The sequence below is a fragment of the Aulonocara stuartgranti genome (genome assembly GCF_965226115.1).
Source record: "Aulonocara stuartgranti genome assembly, chromosome: 11".
Taxonomy (NCBI): domain Eukaryota; kingdom Metazoa; phylum Chordata; class Actinopteri; order Cichliformes; family Cichlidae; genus Aulonocara; species Aulonocara stuartgranti.
The window spans coordinates 9,747,035-9,770,286 of record NC_138947.1 but is presented as its reverse complement, the minus strand read 5'-3'; the positions used below and the strand labels follow the sequence as shown (position 1 = coordinate 9,770,286).

The 23,252-nt window shown below is 37.1% G+C and overlaps 1 protein-coding gene across 1 annotated transcript; it reads left to right on the top strand.

Moving 5' to 3' along the window:
* Positions 1 to 2,620: 2,620 nt before the first annotated feature.
* Positions 2,621 to 22,923, top strand: LOC309717197 (complement C4-B-like). Its single transcript, XM_082551576.1, is given in 42 exon segments — positions 2,621 to 2,712; positions 2,976 to 3,153; positions 3,306 to 3,477; positions 3,588 to 3,658; positions 3,789 to 3,858; positions 3,861 to 3,876; positions 3,955 to 4,037; positions 4,140 to 4,227; positions 5,096 to 5,213; positions 5,328 to 5,469; positions 6,354 to 6,466; positions 6,553 to 6,705; positions 6,789 to 6,956; positions 7,051 to 7,242; positions 7,806 to 7,949; positions 8,046 to 8,169; positions 8,506 to 8,577; positions 8,666 to 8,878; positions 8,989 to 9,100; positions 9,347 to 9,417; positions 9,503 to 9,642; positions 9,749 to 9,964; positions 10,049 to 10,103; positions 10,181 to 10,270; positions 10,356 to 10,562; positions 11,503 to 11,587; positions 11,761 to 11,956; positions 12,088 to 12,183; positions 12,570 to 12,732; positions 16,392 to 16,573; positions 16,703 to 16,861; positions 16,957 to 17,016; positions 17,089 to 17,179; positions 17,255 to 17,423; positions 17,550 to 17,634; positions 19,292 to 19,366; positions 19,439 to 19,541; positions 19,629 to 19,718; positions 21,920 to 22,018; positions 22,124 to 22,207; positions 22,349 to 22,481; positions 22,559 to 22,923. Coding segments are annotated over 42 exon segments (5,082 nt in total). The 5' UTR covers positions 2,621 to 2,647; the 3' UTR covers positions 22,698 to 22,923.
* Positions 22,924 to 23,252: the final 329 nt, after the last annotated feature.

Below are 23,252 nucleotides of genomic sequence, written 5' to 3'. Positions count from 1 at the left end.
ACTGCGATCAGTGCAATGCAACCTAATTTGGCCTAATCCCAATTCAAGTGTGAGATGTGAAACTTACAAAGCAATCTGAGTGTGTGGAAAGTAACACAACAAAAAATATATCTAGTGATTTAGTCTAAAAACTATACATATAATGTTCAATAAATCTAAAATAGCAACTAAACATTGCAATTAGTCAATGCAATCTCTGCAAAGTAGTGCAAGGTTTATCCAAAATTCATCCATAGATGTGGTCAGCAAACACACTTCAATTTGGGCAATATTTTTGATATTCAAATTTAAGAAAATTTCACGTCTTCATGTCTTACTACCTGCCTTTGACTGCCCTATCTTTCCTCTCTCTCCATACCTTATGTTAGTGTGGAGCCCTATGCAGATCCCACCCTTCTGTCACTTTCACAGTTAATTGTAGAAAAGGAGATTTTCTTCATTGAAGCCCAGTCTCTTAGGTAACCTCACTCCTGCATGAAATGAGATGGACATCGGTGAAGAGACAGAGAGGGGGACAAGGGACAGGCAAAATGAACGAGAAGTAGTGGAAGATGGATGCAGAGGAAAGCGGACTTAGAAATATTTATTAAAAACACCCTCAAAAAGTAAGAAAAAATAGCTTAATGTTCCATGTGCATATGGATACATGATTAATAACAACTTCGCTGGGACTATAATTACTATATTGTTGATGGTGCATTATGTAAGTATTGGAATAATTAATTTTTTCACTTTAACTCATTAATAAGCTGGTTCACAGATTTTTAAAAAAATGAATATTTAAACATTTTTTAAGTATTTGAGAGTTCAATACCACATTTCTACCCATGGCTTATATTTTAATTATCAGTCTGCTGACAGGCTACAAATTTTTGAAAGAACTCTGCACATTTTATCATAGCTATTTTTCTATGTGTTTCAATTAATCTTCCAGGGTATTTTATCAAACCATCCACTGCAGGACTGAATCCCAAGCCTAAAGGTTGCTGTGACTGTTCAACCAAAACTTGACAGGGAGTCTGGTGTTGATTGTCCAAACGCAATTCTTGTATTTAATATCCATATCCAGGAGTTGTGGCTGGACATCATGCTCCCAACTCTCATTCTCTACCTCCTGCAATAGCGCAGAAGTCAACAGAGGAATTAACTGACTGTCCAAAGACTTGACTTCATGGTAACTGTTCTCCTGCTCTGTTCTGGATGACTCTCCATCTCACGAAGTTAACCAGTCATGGCATGTATAGTTAGAGCAAGTGAAAACAAATAATGAACTCTAAAGGCCAAAAAATGCCCAAAAGATTTACTTTTTCAAGTGGACCATTAAGGCATTTGCTATAATGGTTCAAGTGATAGTCATGTTATATTTGAACTTTATTGGCATTTTTATTTAGAGTTATAACAACCACAAGAACTTGGTTCTCAAATTAAAGTCACTTTTGGTAATTTCAGTTAAGTCTTCAGAGGCAGGACTGTGGCATATCATGTAATTATTGTGGGGTTTACTTTTTCTTTTCTTTTACAAATCTGTATAGAAGTCTGTGTTAATAATTTGTTTTTAGGAGAACATTATACTAACCTGACAAATTTAATCGGAATTAAGGTATTCAATATTTACATGGATGTTTGTGTTTATATTTCCACAAGAGTCGTTTGTGCGAGTGAATATAATGCTGCATTAATGTTAAGTTGAACTTTTAATTTAATTCCATTGTTCGTATGTTTTAAGCTTAAATTGATCTAATAACTATAATAATGATGTTTAACATAAAATGTCACAATGTGCTTTGCTGACTTAGAAAATATATAATGAATGAAATATTTTCTTTTATCAAGCTGTTTGTGTAGAAAAATAAAATTTTAGATATCATCTCAGTCTTTGTCATTATTACCAGAGCCACTCAATTTGCAAAAGACTGGCTGTTTAAAGGGGAACGATCAATACACAAATATGGATCATGTACAGTGTTAAATGGGACACTTTAGTTATTATTAATAGGAGATTAAAAATACTCTGATTTGCTCAAAGAAAAGAAGCTGCTGTTACCAAGAATAATGATGAACATAACTGATTATTTGTAAATCATTTATAAACCATTTGTTTAGTGTGACAGGTATGGGAGGGGGAACTTGATTTCTTGTAAATCACATGCGGGAAATCTGGCTTGAACTGAGATGGTTACACATTGTGAAAGAAAGGAATAAACACTTTCCAGGCAGCAAGCCAAGCAGGGATATAAAAAGGATTTTTTTAAATTAAACATCTTGTGCTCAGAAATGTTGGCCTGAGAGTCTATTGTAATATGCAAAATTAAAATCTATGTTTTATGTAAATCTGTACAGATTAAGTATATTTTTAACACCAAAATGTTCACACTATGGAAATCACATGTACGTTACACATCTGCGCACATCAGGACACATGCTACATCTAGTAGTATTAAACTGTTATCATATTATGTCTTGAGTGTCATGTAGTTTTATCACTTTAAGATGCAATAGATGTTTTTTCAGCTCAAGCTGGAAAAACAAACCAGGGGGAGGGCAGTGATAAGATCCAAATGTTGTGAAATACAGGGGTGGATGACTAACAAAACCTCAGTTAATCGAAAGTCTGTGTCAAAGCAGGCAAAGAAATCAAAGCAGCGCGATGATGTGCCACATTTTTGTGATACAGCTCCTAATATGGATCGTGGAGTGTTCAGCGCAAAACAGGTAAATTTAGGAAGAACTAAATGTGATGTTTTAATGCGATGTTGACTCATTTATTATTGTTATATAGAAGATTGACATTATAGATTAAATAAATTACATGTATTAGTATTCCCATATATCTTTCCTAAGACTCAACTTGAGTTCATGTTGTAGATAATACTGAACATGCAGCACTGCAGATTGCATAGTTATCGAAAAATCATTTAATGGGAAATAGATTAATGAATGATGCAGCAAACACTATCTTTCATTTTTGTGTGCAGATTCATCATCTCAGCCCCAAATGTGTTTCATGTGGGTGTTAATGAGAAAGTATTTGTCCAGATGGAAACTTGTAACAGACCTGTTAGTCTCTACCTGGAGGATGAGGTTTCTAATACTATTTTGTCTGAGAAGGGAAATGCTTCATGCAGAGAGAAGACAGAACTAGTTAAGCTCAAGGTATGCAAACTTCACCAGAAAGTAAACAATACAGACATTTCAATTTTATTTATATAGCACCAAATCACAACAACAGTTGCCTCAAGTTGCTTAGACAGAACAGAGTAGCAACTACCCACTTTACCCTAACTTTATAATTTACGTCTTTACAGCTAAACATGGCTTCTTTGTTAAGATTGCCTCAATTTCCTTCTTACGTTATGCTCGTGGCAGAGAGCCAATCCTTCACACCCAACAGGAAGTTAACAAGGGTTCTGGTGTCAAAACACAGGGGCTACATCTTCATTCAGACAGCTCAGCCAATTTATAACCCAGCAGACAGAGGTAAAAACAAAGTTAAAAAAAATAAATGAAGCAATTCTACAGACTTTACCTAACGGTGAACCTTTAAAAAAAAGACATTTTATATTCCTTTTATGTTATCGTTCTTTTAGTGAAGTACAGAATCTTCACTCTTGACCACACGATGAGGCCTCATGAGGAACCTGTCCACATATCAGTAATTGTGAGTTATAATTATTAATATTATATATTTTCTTTATAAATATATCTTTGGAAATATAACTTTGAAAGACAGAGACATACAGTTTTCCTGCCTTCTTGTCTTGGTCTGTGTTTTGGTCACTCTATGATAGAATGCTGCTGGAAACAAAATACTGAAAATCATGAAGATTGCAAAGGGAGGAGTACATCGAGACTCATTCCCATACCTGAAATCTCTCGGTAGGTTACAACAAATTTCAAATAAAAGTGAAGATGTCAAGCAACTTTGACGCTTACTGTACTTTGTTGTTCGTAAAGAACGGGTACGTGGAAGATTACTGCACACTATGAGAATGATGAAGCAAATGCTGCCTTCAGAGAGTTCAAAGTTCAGAAATTTAGTAAGTTTACTATAAACTGATTCACACAGTTTATATTGTTCTTAAAATTCACAGAAAGTATATGTTGACTCGGAAAAATTGTTTATTGTTAAAAAACTCTAGTTTTACCAAGCTTTGATGTGAACATCGCAATGGATCAGAGATACATTTTGTTGACTGATGAAGAGCTTCAATTCACCATCTCAGCAATGTAAGTACTTATTTTCTTTCCGTTAAAATAACTCTGCTGATAAGCTTTCTTTACAAATTAATATCAAGAAAAACCTTGAAAATAGTCAGATCCCATATCCTGTCATTAAACATAGGATGTTCAGCGAAATTAGAAACACCTCCCCGTTGTAGCATGTATGAATAAATACAATAAAAACAAATCTAAAAAAACAAAATATGAACATTTTAAAAGTGAGTTCTGTAATATTGCACATTGTCATGTGTGTGTGTGTGTGTGTGTGTTGTATGCTTGTCACAGTTATTGATGTTTGAGTTTGGGTTGTGTGTATGTGGTCAGTATGGAGATCACCTGTGGATAGAAACCATTCCTGAGTCTGTTGGTACTGGTTTGGATTGACCTGTAGCGCCTCCCAGAGGACAGTAGGTCAAACAGGTGAGATGCAGGATGGGTGGAGTCTCTTGTGATTGAGAATAGGGAGCTGCAAGTAATCCCAGTGGAAGGGGTTACATGAAGAGGATGTGGGGCCTGTGGATTCTCTGAGACCCAACAGGATTTTACAACATGCCGTTCTAAAGCAACTTCTATCACAAATAGAAACTGATGAGGTACAACAGTCAGGTCAGGGAGGAGATATCATCCCCGACCTTCAAGACTGAGTACCAAGCCCCAAGAATAACTACTGCGCTGAATGTGCTGAGGGTGACAGCAGCTGACCTGAACGAGGCTCAGCTGGAAATCTGTACCCTGTGTGACCAATTACCCAGACCCAAGACCTCTGCTTGATTGATAATCAGTTAAAATTGTAGATATGATAGTTGTAGGAATGCTTCAAGTGTACATGTTACTATCATATTTCCTTCTTTCTTTCTTTGCTTTTCTTCTTTAGGTACACACATGGTGAAAAGGTTAAAGGAGCTTATCACTGCCAAATTGGAGTTGTAAAAAAACATGGCTCCAGTGATCAGAAAACCACTTTTATCAAGGGTCTAGAGCTGACTGGTTCGGTGAGGATGTAGACAGTCCATTCAAAATTCAAAAATCCTGCTAATTTTAAAATCAGTAACATAATGTAAATCAGCATTGTTGCATTTTTTTTAAAGCTTTACTGTTTGTTGCAGGTCAAAGATGGAAATGCAAAGGTTTCTCTTTGGTTAAATGAGACAAATGCAAAACTTCAGAACCAGCTGAGCACAACTGTCTCTAAGATGCAGGAAAATGGAGATCAACTCTATTTGAGAGTGTTTGTTACCAACATACAAAGTAAAGGAGATCTTTACATTCATCCGTTTGTAATTATTCAACTGTAGTTTTATTGTTGTTACTTGATCAGTAATGTTCTTTGTAGGTAAGTACACCCTACACATACAATATGTTAGAGTGAAAGATTCGAATATTTTTCATTGTCAATTTATACACGGGATACATACACAGGACATACGAGCCAATCTAAATACTGCTTCTCTTTTACTTTAGTATACTGTAGTTTAGGAATTACAATGTACAATAGTCACAGTAAAGCAAGATATAATTAAATAAATAAAGCATCTTGAAAAACATACAAGGACAGTAGTAGACCAACAGCTGCAGATATGACAGTGTTGAAATCATTCAAACATTGTCCTTTTAGAAGTCAGTCTCACCATGTGGGTAACCCTCTGGAAATGTATTTGAGCAGTTATGTTTTGAGAAAAAAATAGTTGCAGACTCTGGTGTAAACAAGATTTTAGAAACTTTCTACCCTCTAGAAGTTATACTGTTACCACCAGATGTTTCCCGCTGTCTCACCTATATGTCAGCTGGGAGTGGTACAGTCTCTGCATTACCCTAGTTTCACCCATCCATTTTCATTACAACTGCAAAAGCAGTTATAAAAATGGTTAGATGGAATATAATCTCATGAAACTATTAAATTACTGAAACTTAGTGGAAGTAGACTGTCCTACTGTGCAAACACTATATATTACTTTATATGGAAATTTTAATTTAATTGACAGAACTTACACTACAATATGACTGATAATGCAGTTAATATTAATACAACTAAAACCTAAAGAGAAACCCACTGCAATGTGCCAAAGACATGGAGAAATATTAACGCGACCTTTTATTTTTCTTGATAATACTGTGTACATTTTTTGGCCTAGGTGGTGAAATACAAGAGGCAGAAGTTTACCTGCGAATCTTCACCCACAAATACACGATAGACCTCTCTCGAACTCGATCTCATTTTATTCCTGGATATCCACTGGACGTGGTGGTATGTCTGAAACTAACACATGGGAATAGTTACACAAATTACTGTAATGATCTTTAATATAACACTTTTCTTTGTTTTTCATATAGGTGCTCGTGCGTCTGCCAGATGGCTCTCCAGCAGCTGGTGTGCCAGTAAATATTAATCTACCAACATCACAGCCTTGGGAAGGCACCACTGATCAAGACGGGGCACTGTTCAATACTTTTAATGTTCATGATAAAGCTGATATTACAGTTGAAGTTAGTATCCCCAACCTTATTCAAAGGTGTTGTTTAACAGATTTGATTCCAGTTTTAACTGTTTGTTCATCTGCCTCCAACAGGTTTCTACAAATGGATTACGAGAGAGAAAAATAATGCGACGTGCTTCCTCTCAACATGACAGCTACCTTTACATGACTTTTACCAGCAGGATCTACTCTGTGAATGAATTCCTTACCATAACATTCAACACCATCAACAGCCCACGCAGTGGATATATACACTACATGGTCAGAAATATCTGACTAAATGCAATATTGTGTATTCTCATAAAGGAGCAGCATTTTGTCTTGATTTTACACGTTTTAATTGTCTTTGTTTCAGGTCTTAAGCCGGGGAATTGTAGTAAACACCGGCTCACTCCCACTTGGTATATCAGCTAAACACCAACTGCAGATAACACATAATATGGTTCCATCGTTCCGTGTGATTGGCTACTATCACAACACTAACGGTCACGTCATAGCTGATTCAGTGTGGGTAGATGTCAGGGATGAATGTGAGCTAAATGTCAAGGTCAGTAAACAGAACAGATAAAAAAGTGCAGCACGAGCAGAGAAAGCAAAACTATTTCAAATGTGTGCGCTTAAATCTGTTCATTCTCATTAATTTGGATCCTTTTTTAGTGTTCGTTAACCTATAACTTCCATAAGTATTTGGACAAGAACATTGCAGGACACTGTAATATGTCCTATGAATATTAGTTTATCTATGTAATTTCCTCTTATTTTTAAGGGGTTAATAAATTGTTCCAATGATCATTTAGATCATCATATAACACCCCCCACTCCAACACACACACACACACACACACACACACACACACACACACACACACACACACACACACACACACACACACACACACACACACACAGGAAGTGACATTACATACAAATATTTAACTAATGGAAGTGTACAAACATAGCATATATTTAAATAATTTAGATTTACCCCTGTCTACATGTATTTATATTGATAGATTTATTTGATTTTGGTTTTAGAAGTACTATTTGAATTTTCCTTGACTGAACATAAAATAATGAAAATCCTTGTATATCTTAAATGTCTTAATTTAGGTTCAACCCAAAGGTCCATTTGCACCTAAAACACAATCAAAGATAGACTTTGATCTACATGGGAACAGAGCAAAAGTGGCTTTGCTGGCTGTGGATAAGGCCTTCTACGCTCTCAATGCTGACAATAAACTCACACCCAAACAGGTTACAGTCTTACACACTACTTTCATACTTATGGTATTTTTTGTCATTTATAGGTAATCATAGTAGTAAGTCTAAGCTTTTCTTCTCAATTGTCAGGTATTCTCTACTATGAACTCATATGATCTGGGTTGTTCCTATGGTGGTGGACCTGACTCAGCATCAGTTCTGTTAGACGCTGGCTTGGCTGCTGTATCTAACGATCTGTCTGTATGGAGAAAGGGTAAGAGAAAAATTAACATTGAAATGAAAATACTAAATGAAAAGAGTTTGTGTTTTATATTTGGTGTCAAATAAATGGTTGTCTGCTGGAATAGACAGTTATCCAAAATATGGGTTCAAAAAAGTCTTAGGAAGTGCTGATTACACACCACTATTGTGTTATTCTTGTAATATGGGCCCTGTTGACCTTAAAAAGCAACAAGGATTTTTTAAATAGACAAAAGCTGAAAGTTAAAATAAAGCTACTGTTGAGCAAATGTATGAGGTATGCTGACTGTTACTGTTAATTTTATATATATATATTTATTTTATTTTATTTTTTTTCTGTTGCATTCAGACTTTGGCTGTGCTTCACCATCTGTGCGACAAAGACGCTCAGTGGACCTTGAACAGGAAATGATGACCTTAAGTAAGAGGATTCTGGTATTGAAAATGTTAGTCTTATAACAAAAATACCTCCTGAAAGTGCATCATTTGTCTTTTCTCATTCCCTTTAGAACTGAACTACACAGAGGAAAGCCTGCAAGAGTGTTGTGTTCATGGATTTTCTCGAATCCCAATGGAGCGAACTTGTCAGGAAAGAGCAGATCGGGTCCTTCTAGTGAAAAAAAATCCAACTTGTGCTGAAGTCTTTTTAAGGTGCTGCCTTGAAGCCGAGCGTCTAAGACAAAAAATGATCCAAGAAGAACTCCAAAAAGGATTTGGCAGGAGTGAGATAAAAATGACACTTTAAAGATCAACTTCAGTAGCTTTTAATGGGTTATTAAAGTTTGACTATGAACTTTTGTTTGTTTATCTTTTTGTTTTGTTTTGTTTTCAGGTGCAACCGCTGATGATATCGAAGACTTCTTCTTGGACACGTCTCAATACATTCGAAGATATTTTCCCCCAAGCTTTGAATTTGTAGAATTTGAAGTCACCAACAAAAGAACGTAAGCATTTTTAATGTTAATAAACATATTTCATTTTTTCCATTTCCAGTCAAATACAGTGGTTAGATGCGTAATTACACTATGCAGTAGCTTTGTCTATGTACTCATCTTTATTGGTGTTGCTGGGAATACTGTGAGTGTGATTATTTCACTTAAGCAGCTTATCTTTGAACCCCAGTATAAACTGTGTCATTTGTCTGATTGATTTGATTTAATTTGATTTCTCTTCATCAAAAACTCTTGTAGCTACTCATTGCTCCTTCCTGATTCCATCACCACATGGGAGATTCAGGTTGTCACATTATCTCCATCCACCGGTAATAATAACTCTGTGCTTTATAAACACATCACAGATATTTTTGACAGGAGCTCCTTAACTGCAACTTATTTCTATTCACTCAGGTTTCTGTGTCGTTAAGCCAGAGGAGATCAGAGCCTTTAAGAGGTCATTTGTGTCTCTGAGACTGCCCTCATTTGTGAAAAAATTTGAGCAGCTGTCGGTTTCACCTGTTATCTACAACTATGATGACTCCGAACTGCAGGTAGATTAACCTCAACATCAGCGCTGAGTGTCACTGGAAACAGTAACTACTTTGTGTGGAATAAGTAAAGATTTTTTTGTCTTCTTGGACACCTGCATGTTCACAGGTGGCAGTGCACATGGAACAAACTGAAGGGCTTTGCTCTCCTGGTTCAGCCACCACCTCATCTTACGTTAACATTACTCTTGAACCCCAATCCTCTCACTTTGTCTCCTTCTCTGCTGTGCCCATGGTCGCTGGTCCAATACCCATCAAAATACGTCTCTATGATATGGAGAATAGCTTCGGAATAGATGCAATAGAAAAAACTTTGAATGTGCAGGTGAGTGAAATGCATTAGTTTATCGTTCTATGAAATGTTTTTTATAGTAATTAACAATCCAAACCAAGGCATCTTATGTTATAGATGGAAGGATTTGAAAAGAGAGAAGAAGAAGAAACCATAGTCCTCAACTTAGATGGTGAGTGATTCGGTATTTCTCAGTAAAACCTTCATGTCAGATGTTATCTTTATATCAGCTTACTTTTGTTATGATAGGGAGAAGCTCAAAGACCTTGATCATTGATGGATCCTTACCAGATGACACAGTCCCTGACTCCAGCTCCAATATATTTGTTTCAGTAGAAGGTAGACACTGAGAGACACAGACATACAACTCACAGACGTTCGTAAATAGCTGGACTCTTAACTTTCCAGTGTTCTCATCTAACAGGGAAGGGATTTGGCAGTTCATTTGCACGAAAACTTCTTTCTCCTGAAAAAATTGCTAAGATGATCGTTTTGCCAACTGGATGTTTAGAGCAGACAATGTCAAAACTGGCTCCCACAGTTCTAGCTGTCCGGTACCTTGACTTGAGCAATCAGTGGCTTGAGCTGCCTCCTGGAAGCAGAGATGATGCTCTTAATAAAATTGAGCATGGTAGGTACACACCAGAACAGTTAATTCCTTGTATAACTACATCTTTATTATTTATTGAGGATGTTTGTAATTGTAATTTCTAATATTTTTGGCTTATCTCTTGAATCCATTCTTTGTCTTTAAAAAATACTTTAAAAAAAAGAAAAAAAAAGAAAGGAACTCAATTTCAATTTTATTTATTTATAAAGCACCTCATCTCATGCACCTCACATCTCAAGATGCTTTATATTGTAAGGTAGACCCTACAATAATACATACAGAGAAAACATCACGAGGCTGTACTAGTGGCCATTCTCCAAATGTGAATGAGTACTTTTTAGCTGGATTAAGTTTTTCTTCATTATGTTATTGGTTTCTCTGTTGCAACAGCAACATATTTGTAATGTCACCCCCAGCGTAAACAAGACTCAATGAGAGACTACACATCTCCCTATTATAGGTGTTCCTCTCTAAAGTAGGCTTATAAAGTAGAACGAAGTTTACTTTTATAGATACACCATGAGGAAAAAATCCACTACATATACTCTTGTTAGCGCCCCGTATTGTGAAGCAATTGGATGACATTTCCTGCCACAACCCCTGAAACATTTATTAACTGAATAAATTAATTACGTAACAAGACTTATGATGTGACACAAACACAATTACTATTGTGCTGCATTCTTTCACTGGATCAGGTGAAGAACTCTGTCTTTTAAACCCTATAAATCAACTATTTTGGTGTAACTGGTTCTCAACCAGTTCTTCTTTTTTTTTTTTTTTTCAAATGTTCTCTTCTTCAATTTCCATTAAAAATAACAAATAATATATATAATATTGATCTGTGGCACTGAAAATTAGGTTGGGCTGGTCGATTGAATATGTTGTCTGGTGTAACTGAAAAAGCAGTTATGTTGTAAATATTATATACATACATATATATATATATATATTTAATCAGGCTATACGTGGGTTATGACAAAATGGGGAACCAAAGCTGATGGATCTTATGGCTCATTCTATACAATGCCACACAGCAGTAATTGGTGAGTATTTGTTATTGCCACTATTATTATTACTTCTTCAATTTTTGTTGTTTTTTGGTTGTTACTGTCACAGTGTCACATAAAAACAAATTTTCTTCATTTTTACTCTGTACGACTATTAAACAAACTTTTCCATATGCTCTTTTCACTTGTTTATCTTCTTTTGTCCTCAGGGTGACTGCCCTTGTAGTGAAAATATTTTCATTGGTGGCACAACGCCAAACAGCCGTTTTTGGACTGCAGGGTCGAATTAATAAAGTTGTGCCAGAAATAAATATCAGGAAACCAGTCAAATACCTGCTCAAAATACAGAATACTCAGGATGGGTCGTTCAGTGATCCAAATCCTGTGATACACAGAGGAGTCCTGGTAACTTCTCTCAAAAGTTAAAACATGGTCTGCATGTTGGCCTATATGTAAACCCAGTATCAGATTTTTATAGATAAATCTGAAGTACATACATTTGAATGCACACTACTGTTTCTGTGTGTTTAATGTAGAAAGGCAAAAACCAAGATGCATCCATGACTGCGTTTATGACTATTGCATTGTACCGGTCCCTTGAATTCCTCCAGCTTGAAGTGCGAAATGATGTGGTAAGTTGATATTTGAACCTACTGTCTGTGCTAACTGTTATTAGCAGTGACAGTGGGACAACGTAGTCAATCATCTCAAAAGCTAATTAAAATATCAAGAGTCAAGTTGCACTGAGGATGAATCCTCATAACTCTGATGACTCATCAAATACAAAAATACGCTTAACAGAAGTTTATTTTATGATCAAATTTCAAACACTATTGATCAGAAAAATGAAGAAAGCAGAACGTCATCAAAAGTTGGAATGATAACATTTAATTTAAATAGTAATATCTCCCAGTACAACATGTTTGTATGATTATGATGTTTCTCTTATAAATGGCAATTAATAATTTGCATTGGAACTTTTAATTTTTTTTTCACTTATTCTTTATTCTGCCGCTAGGAAGCAAGTATTTTGAGATCGACATCATATCTCCTATCACACCTAGCGGAGCTTCAGCATCCCTATGCCATTGCCATTACAGCCTATTGCCTCTCAGTGTGCCTGCCAGAAGGAACAGATCATTCACGTACATGGGCAAAACTTAAAGCAGGGGCTGTTAAAAGTAGGTGTATCTGATATTCTTATGTAAGGGCTGTTTCTGCATCACCATAATAATGTTAGTCCGGGATCAAAATTGCAACTAACCAGCCATATTGTTGTGATGTCATTGCTTTGAAATATGGGAAAAAAGAAAAACAAATTCCCTTCATTATGTAGAACTCTTTTCTGGAACAAATGGTAAGCATTTCAAGTGATTTATTTAATAAGTTATATAGTATAATAAATAAATGATCAAGTTAGGTTTGGTGTTAGCCAACTTCAGGCTTGCTCCTCCCCCTTTTGTGAGTGTGGACGCTTCCTCTCTTTGCTCTTTAAATGCTTTGCTTCTTTTCCCAGGAGAAGCTGGGACCCTGTTTACTAGAAGGTTTTCAAATTTCTGTACTTTTAGGTGACAGAAGGAGACATGTGGCCTGGTCAAAACACAGAGAGCGGCACTCTAAAAGATCTTTAAATATAGTAAACATACCTTGTGTGCCACAGACTGCTCCCAAACACTCTAAAACACTTAAGTTGGCTTTATTAAACATTAGATCCTTAGCTGGGAAAACATTTTTAATTAATGATAACTGTTTTTAACTGAAACTTGGTTGGACCAAAGTAACAGTGGAGCTGTTCTCATCGAGACGACCCCTCCTAACTACAGTTTTATCAGTGAGGCCAGGGTGAGCAGGCCCCCCCCCCCCCTGCTGTCTTATTCAATGAATCATTTCAATGTAAGCAGCTATCACCTGGAAGTTTTCAGTCTTTTGAATATGTGGCTTTACGGCTGAAGGCCCCATCCAAAGTTGTGTTTCTTTTTCTCGGTATGTAACAGAGGCCACACATAATAGAGGACACACTCTTGACCTACTGATCTCCAAGGGTCTGAGCATTTCAAAGGTTACTGTGTCTGATGTGGGCCTGTCTGATCATTACTGTGTTTTCTTTGACAGTAAAATTTCAGCCCACACAAATATATCAACAGCAGTGATCACAAAACGGTGCATAACTGAATACAGTAGTGAGATATTTAACCAGGTCTTCCCATTAACACCTGACCTGTCCAGAGGTTCAGTCAATGAGCTCGTCAATAGCTTCAATGCTAAAATGTTAAATGTAATGGACTCTATTGCTCCCATTAAGGTGAAGGTTATCTCTGGAAGGAAAAAGTCTCCCTGGAGAAACTCCACACTGGTGAAAAATGAAAAAAGAGAGTGTAGGAAAGCTGAGCGCAGATGGAGAAAAACAAACCTCCAGCTCCACTATGACATCTATAAAGAGAAACTTCACAATTATAATTCACAACTGAGGAGTGCAAGGAGGTCCTACTTCTCTGACATCATCACTAAAAACAGTCATAATGCTCGGGTCTTATTTTCTACAGTTGACAGGCTAACAAACCCTCCTGTGTCAGTGGCAGCTGAACTTCATTCGACCATGGCCTGCAATGACTTTGCCAAATTCTTCACAGACAAAATCCAAAAGATTAGACAAGCAATTGGTACATCAACAGCAGATTCAGAATATGTACTGTGTCCACCGAAAAACTGTTTAAACACCATAAAACAGTTTCACCCTATTAACAGCAAAGACCTGGAGGACATCTTAGGTCAACTGAACTCCTCCTCTTGCTGTTTAGATGTCCTGCCAACAAGTTTTTTCAAAAAGGTCTCAAAGACTTTGGAGTCAGACCTGTTACAGATCGTCAACTTTTCTTTAATGTCAGGTGTGTTTCCAGAACCACTAAAAACTGTAATTAAACCTATACTGAAAAAGGACAATCTTGACAAGACACAAATGAACAACCACAGGACGATCTCAAATCTCCCATTTTTAAGTAAGATCATTGAAAAAGCAGTTTCAAGTTTTTTATCAAGGATAAAAGATCTGATGTCTCAACAGGACCTGGAAAAACCAGTTCATGTATTCATCTTTAGTAGGCTTGATTACTGTAACAGCATCTTTACAGGTCTACCTAAAAAATCAGTCAGACATCTACAGTTCATTCAGAACTCTGCTGCTCGAGTCCTCACTAAGACCCAAAAAAGTGGACCACATCAGTCCAGCTCTGAGGTCTTTACACTGGCTGCCTGTCCGTCAGAGGATAGACTTTAAAGTTCTGATGCTGGTCTATAAAGCTCTGAATGGTTTAGGACCAAAATACATCAGTGACCTCCTGACCCAGTATGAACCTTCCAGATCCCTCAGGTCATCTGGATCCGGTTTTTTATCAGTTCCCAGAGTCAGAACCAGACACGGAGAAGCTGCATTCAGCTTTAATGCCCCATATATCTGGAACAAACTCCCAGAAAGCCTCAGATCAGCTGAAACACTCGGTTTATTTAAATCCAGGTTGAAGACTCACCTGTTCTCAGCTGCATTTGAATAAAGCACCAAATCCACACTTTTAAGCTTAAATTTCAAAACTTATATTTTAACTACTGATTTTATCTATTGTTCTGATTTTATCTACAGTTTTTTTAATCAATTTTAAATCATGCTTTTTATTTTTTAATGTCTATCTAAAGCACTTTGAATCACCTTGTTGTTGAATTGAGCTATATAAATAAACTTGCCTTGCCTTGCCTTGCTAAGGTAACCCCTGACTCATGCTAAGTAGTCTAGCCAAAAGTAGCCAAAAGTATAGACCAGTGACTAGGCTTGACAGGATTACAACAGGAACTGAGGTGAATGCAAGTGAAAAAGATACACAAAAGATACAATTTACAATTTCAACAATACCAAGTAATAAGCTGTCATAACAAAGCAAACAAACCAAAAAAAACCAAAGTTCTATTAGTCAAGTCAAGATTGCTTTTAATTTCAGTTCTGTTATTGTTTTGTTACCGGTAGAAAAGAATGAAGTTCTTTAACAAGGGTTCAGTTCAGTCTGGGCACCAGCTCGCCATCTCCATCCGGAGAAAATCCAGGAATCAGTTCAAGCTGCTTTTTAGACACCAAAATAAATACAAGATGAGGTATCAGGGCGAACATAGCAAGGCACACAGTCACACGGTCTCTCTAGCTCATGCTCCTATCAACAAGAAGACCCCAATAGTTCAGCATGGACTGTCTGCAGCCTGTCTTGTTTACTTCTCAAAGTGCAAAAGACCTAGCTAATACGTGATGGTGATCCTCCTGCTTGGAAGGCGGGACGAGCATTGCTTCTAAACTAGTATCACCCATCGCGATCTGTGAAGCAGGAAAATAAAATTAGAGAGAGGATTGCACCTCTTTTCAAAACAAGTATTTTTTTCAAGTAAAAGTGTGAAAATGCAATGATACAAATAAAAGGGAGAAAGAAAGAAATTTGAAAAATAAAAGAGATTTTCTCAGCTAGGTTACACTAACTTCTTGGCTAAATGCTTAAACAATGTCAATGGTCAGTTCCAATGTTTACTCTGGAACAAAATTATTATGATTATGTAGGAACAACACCAACACTGAGAACTCGATTGGACTGGACTTACCTTCAATGCACAAAGTCTGGGTGATCGGTGTACAATCCACTGTTGCTATCTGTAATTTAAATTGAATTTCTCGATATTGCTAATAATGGATGATCAACTGAGAAAAGTTGGGATATCTGGAAAGAAGGATCACTTAGCATTATATTGTTTAATAATTACATTACTCTTTGCTGTTATTTGATTTATTTGTTTATGCATCTTTAATTACCAGGGAAAGATGGCTGTTCTTTCTGGCCATCTGATGATAACCAAAAGGTGGATGCTATCACAGTAGAGACAACAGCCTATGCTCTCCTAACTGCAGTTCAGCTTGGGCATGTGAAAGAGGCTGATGAAATAGCCTGCTGGTTAAACTCCCAAGAAAACTATTATGGAGGCTTCAAGTCAACACAGGTGATTAGGCTAGAGCCAAAGAGTACATCTTTGAATGGAGCTCCTGTTTCCCTTTTTGTCTGACATCATATATTCACCATCAGAGTAGAGATATTAAATATTATATTAATAAGTTCTTACCATTCCCAGGATACCCTCGTGGCCCTGGAAGCCCTCGCGGAGTATGAGCTAAAGAAATCTGCCAGTTCTGAAACAAGAATGAAAGCAGAGTTCACATCCCCAACAAGGAATGAAATTGTAACACTTCAACTGGAAAATAAGAAGGAAAGAGTGGAAACTGACTTGAAGGTATCATAAAACATTGCACTCAGACATATCTATATAAGATTAAATCCCATTCTGAATTTTTTTCTAAATACATTTTTTTGTGTCTGTTGTTCTAGAAATTTACAGGGAACAAAATCACTGCAAATCTGACTGGAAAAGGAGAAATTAAGTTTAAAGTATGTTGGATTCACTTCTTTGTTTTTATATTATGAATCAGATCTATAATTGACTCTAAATGTCCCTTGTAGATTGTTAAGGCTTACCATTTATTGGAACCCAAGGATGAATGTGACCAGGTGTCTATCAGTGTCAGAGTGGAGGGGAAAGTGAAGTACACTGGTGAGATTTGTAAATGCTAACAAATCACAACTACTGATAAAAGGCACACACTTACATTAATCTTTGTCTATCTAGCTCCGATATTAGAAAATTATGAATACTATGACTACGATGATGCAAAACAAGACCAGGAAGACCTGGGACGAACAGCCATTGAGGGGTCTGATGCTCACACCCGATACAGGAGAACTGTTGATAACAACTTAAGTACAAAAGAGGCTGTTACCTACACTGTCTGTGTCAGGTTAGTTAAAAAAATCCACATCACATTTATTATTTATTAATATACACAAAAGAAAGAACTCTGCAATAAAAAGTCCACAACTCCTGAGCCATCTCAGAACATCTCTTTTCCTTTCCGTGGCCATAGGCAGAAGAGCAATCTTACAGGAATGGCCATTGCTGACATCACATTACTGAGTGGATTTAAGGCTGAAACTAAAACTTTGGAGAGGGTTAGTGGGTGTCTTTTCTTACTCTTCATCACTGTGTCCCTTGCTTGCTCAGCAGGAGCAAGGGAGGACCACATCTGTTTTAGTCACCTGTGGTCCTGGGTGTCACATCTGGATGCTGATATCAAAGGAAATAAAGGGCACATAATAAAACAAGCCATTATTATTAGGGCACAAATCAGTCCTGCAGTCAATGAATACTTAAAGTCCAATAATTATAAACAGCAAAAGTTCAGACAAATAATGTCATATTTTGGAGGAGTGAGGGCCCAGAAGCAGACTCTACAGGTAAACAGATGTAAGCAAAAAGTTAACCTTTTTGGTTGATAGCAAACTCCAAATAAACTAAAACTAGCATAGAACATGTAGTGAACACAACAGTAAAACACAAACAACAGTAAAACACTTTAAGTACACTCAGACACAAAAGGGCAATTAGGGAGGAGTGGAAACATGAGTGTACCACAGCTAATAAGCAACAAGAAAACTTGGAAAGTAAACCTAAATACAAAGCAGGAGAGACAAAGGACTATCAAACTAAAGCAGGAAGTAAAAACTGTAGCTCAGTAGAGAATGCAAAGACATGCATGAACTTAACAAAAGTTCAAATAGAGGGTGACTGGGGTGTGACCTATAATAAGCTATGATCATCATGCCATCATGTTCACATGAAAGAGGTATCATGTGTTTGCGTCATGTGATATGTTTCTTGTGTCATTTTTTTATCAGTACAACTTGCACTTTAGGAACAAATGGTAACACCTGGATATGTTTAATATTCTGTGCTTCTGTGAATCAAGGTGTTTAAATCATTTTGTCTGGCATGTAGTAATGTTTTAGCCTTTTTAGCTGCATTTGGACACAGGCAGTATAAACACAGATTTCAAAACTCCAAATACACTTATTTTTAAACTGACAATCAACAAGAACAAAGCTTCTTTAGGCCTATAGCCATAAAATTGCTTTGAAATATCTTACAGCTAGCAGAAAAAAGAAGCAAGGAATGAAGTTCCATTCTGTAAGAATCAAGGTTTCTCATTGTTGCTTGTTAGAGAAGGAGAAAAGCTTCATATGATCAAACAAAAGACCATATATTAGCTGTGTCCCAATTCCTAGGCCGATTACGTCACAGCCAGGCGACGAAGGCCATCCCAATTCGAAGGATGCACCAAATGGGGCAGACAAATGCGTCCTTCATTTTCCCTGATTTGAAAGATTGGTTGGGTGTATCCTTTGTGGCCCAAACTATCCCAGAATTCATAGCGCGCCCAACCAATTCCAGTTTCTAACAATGGCGGCAGCTACTTAGTTTTAATATTACTCTTTCTGGTTCACAAACTAAACCTTTAAGATATTTTCAGGCGAGAATGTAGCTGTGTAAACTTCAAATATCTGCTCGATTAATCAAGACATCACATATTTGCAAAAGTCTGTTGCCCCACTGGGAGGTCGAGGCTCACTAGAACCGGTGAGAACACTGGACTCCCGGCACATTATTTTCAGCTGGGGAAGGAAAAAGGAAGGGAAATAACTAAATGGAAAGATAACACACATGGACATGAATAGATAAAATACAAAGGAATAAAAGGAAATCAAAGGTAAACTTCAGAAACTTCCTTTTTGCTATAACGTAGAATCAATTAATTCTTGTCTTCTCCAGCTAATGGAGCCATCTGAGCAATACATTTCCCATTTTGAGGAGTCTTTTGGAAAAGTTCTGCTCTACTTCAATGAGGTACTGCTGAATTCAAATTATATACAATAATTGTACTTGGCCAACACTGAAACATTTTTTTAATCTCTCTAGCTTTTTAAATCTGAGGAATGTATTAGTTTTGAAGCTACACAGCAGGTACCGGTTGGTCTTCTACAGCCTGCTCCAGTCTCGTTCTATGATTATTATGAACCAAGTAAGATTTTCATTTCAGAAATTTCTGTATGTATTTGTTAGGAAAGAAGGGATTTTATCATCAGGACTATTTGTGTTTTTCCTGCAGATCGAAAGTGTACTGTGTTCTATTCTGCACCGCAAAGAAGCAAGATGGTCTCCACATTGTGTTCGGAGGACGTGTGCCAATGCGCAGAAAGTAGGAAAATACTTTTACTGTTCAATCTTTATTAGGGCCTCTGTCTAAACTGAAACATCTAAATCTGGAAAACACTGAAACAGTCAAATTAATGTAACTATCTCAGCTGAAACAATCTTTATTTTATTATCAGTGCTGTTTGTAAAGCATAACTCAAAATTAGATGAAATTTTCTTTAAACTGCTTTTGCCACAGACCACTAGCCCATATTTGTGATTGGGCTGCACAGACTCTGTTGAAACTCCTTTTTCATTTAATGTAAGAAAGAAATTTTTCACAGGGCTCATTAAGGGTGCACCTAAATACACCCACATCGGATGAGCGAGACATAAATAAAGCCATAGTGGCTCGGATGTCTCCAGGATTAACAAGGTGTGCGTCAGGTGTTGAGGTACCAGGGTATACTGATGAGAATTAGGCTACTAGGACAAAGCATAAGTTGATAAGGGATGATAATAGAGAACTGCTGTAACGCTACTATACATGTAACCCTAGTGAAAGAGGATGTGGGACCGATGAATTCTTCATCTAGACTAACATTCAAAACACTGGTAGCTCAGTGTTCCAACATTTTCAAGAAGCAACTGCTATTGCAACTAGAGATTGATGAGATACAACACAAATGCTATAGCAAGGGAGAATCAGGATATCAGGTTAGGAGGGAGATATCATCATCCCCACACACTGAGATCAGGTATCAAGAAAAAACAGGTACATTAAAAGCCAGAGCAACTGACCTGAAAGAGAAGATCCCGGCTAAGCTGGACCCTCCATGAATGAATACCAAAACTCTGAACATCTACCATAAGATTTAATCCAGAGTTACAGAGTATCCCTACTGCGACCATCACTGAAATCAACCAGGTGATCTATATCACAGCAACAGTTATCCTTCAGATACTTGGCTACAAGATGAAGGGCCACAAGGAGCAGTACCCTGTATGGATAAGGAGACTAGAGGTCAAGATAAAGGTCAGTTAGCCAACTGCAGAACAGTGTTAACTGACAAAGGGTCTAAGAAGTAATCCGAGGCCTGCCAAAAAAAGGATCCCAGCCTTGGCTCACCCCTTGATGAGGTAGAATACAGAGATAGAAGGCAGGAGAATAAACCAGCTATACTCCACTGAACCATTCAAGGAGTACTCTAGGTGGCAGGGGAACAATATGAGAACAGCCCCACTCAGCCTGGAAATGAAGGAAAACTAGAAAAACATATGGGAGAAGGATGCAACACATAACAACGATGCTTAGTGGTTAGTGGGTCTAAAAGCAGCCCGCAGCCACCTCTCTGAACAGGATTATCATAACCAAAGTGTCTGTACTGGAACATTTGTGCTGAGTAAGACCTGAGGTCAAAATGTGATAACCAAGCTAAGATCCTATCAGACTAACAAACTGGTGATGGCTAAGCAGCCAGACAAAGTAGTAGTGGAGAAGCAGAGGAAGATGGCTGCAGCAATAGATCTAGCTATACCAAGTGATAGCTACATCAGGCAGGAAGAGCACGAGAAGCTTGAGAAATGCCAACCTGAAGGCCACATGAAGTTTGTAGGTACTGACTCTGCAGAAATCTGGCGACCTCTGTGCGCTCGTGCCTCAAAATCTGCCAACCCCACACTGTGATTTGACTGCCCTACCACTTTGTGGCTGAATTGCTGTTGTTTCCCATCGCTTCCACTTAATTATAATACCAACACTTGACTCTGGAATATTTAGCTGCAAGGGCAGGTGCATCCTATCATGGTACCACGCTGGAATTCACTGAGCTCCTGAGAGCGAACCATTTGTTCACAAATGTTTGCAGAAGCATGCTTAGGTACTTGATTTTAGATACCTGTGACCATGGAAGAACACCTGAATTTAATGATTTGGATGGGTAAATGAATACTTACTATACTGGTAATATAGTATATGCAGTAATATATATCGACCGTCCGTGAATGTTACTGTAGTCTATGAATGAGAAATATTGATTTAAACCCAAAATGCATCATATGACTGTAAAATCACCCTGCTGTGTAATCGATTATCATGCAAACAATGAATGAATGACATCTACCAATGAATATTAGATAGTGTTTGAAAGCAATTAGCTTAATATGCACACATTCTGACAAGTATTTGTGAATAAAAGCATTCCAGTGCCTTATTAGGTTGATGTATAATTGAAAACTCACTCATGTTCATTCATGTTTTTATAGGACCTTGTCATAAACTACAAGATACATTCAATCGAAGAAGAAGAATTAGGAAGATTAACCGTGTCCAACATGCTTGCTTCTTCCCTATCGTAGATTATGGTGTGTATTCTAAACAAAACATTTATTTGCATCAAATAATAACTGCTTGCTATCATGATTTTTAAATATTAATCATATTAAGCCTTTTTTTTGTTTGTTTTCCAGCATACATTGTTGAGGTCACCAGCATTTCTGTGAAGAGTAACTTTGAGCTGTACACTACTTCTGTAATTGACGTTCTCAGATCAAGTAAGTGAACTAACTACAAGCCTTATAAGATGCTGTAAAACTGACTCTTATATCGTATGTTTCATTATGTTTATTAAAAAGCTTTCTTTAAATATTATGATTATAATGAATATAATTTATTGAGTCTAATCCTTCTGCTAGATAACGATGCGTCAGTGAGTGAGAACTCAGTCCGAGTGTTTGCTAAGAGGGTTCACTGCAAAGGAAAATTACACTTGGAAAAACAGTATCTCATCATGGGCAAAGATGGCACGACAAAAGATTCAAGTGGAATGTGAGTATGTCAGTGATATTAAGGAAAGTGTGTTTTCATAAAATGATTCTCTGGTCAACCATTTTTTCTTTTTATAGGATGCAGTATCTGCTGGAATCAAACACGTGGGTTGAAAAGAAACCTTCAGTAGAATGTAGTAAAAGTGTCAATAAATATGTTTGCAAGGAGTTTGATGAGTTTGTAGATGAGTACAAGGTGGATGGCTGCAGACAGTGAAGCAACCTGCTCTCATTTTCATTTTCATGCAAGTCAGTTAAATGAATTTCCCATCAGATACACAGTTAGCATGGATGTTAAGAGTTTCTGTTGTTGCTTTTACTTTTTGGCTTATTCTACTGCCACATCACATAGTTGCACATGTATGTTCTGCATGTATCTAGTGATTTGGCTTTTCCTTTGCTCCTTCTAAACTGCTTTAATAAAATATCCTGCATTCAAAAAGTCTAAATTCTGGACATTCCCTTTTTAACCTTTTGTGAAACAGCAAAGGTAAAAACCTATGTTTTATCACAGGTTACTCTACCATTAAAAATGAACAGATTCTTGAGGTCTATTAAAGGCCACTAATTTTCATTAGTTAGTTACCAAGCGCACAGATTTAGAGGAGAGCTGCTGCTACACTGACAAGCACGCAATCAGAGGGAGCAGGATCAACATCAGGAGGGCAGTTAGAGCTGGGCGAGTATCCTTCCTGCCTCCATCTGACCTCAGTCTGCCTACTGGGTGATAATCATAGCATTAGAGATTAAGACTTTTTAAACAGAGACCCTA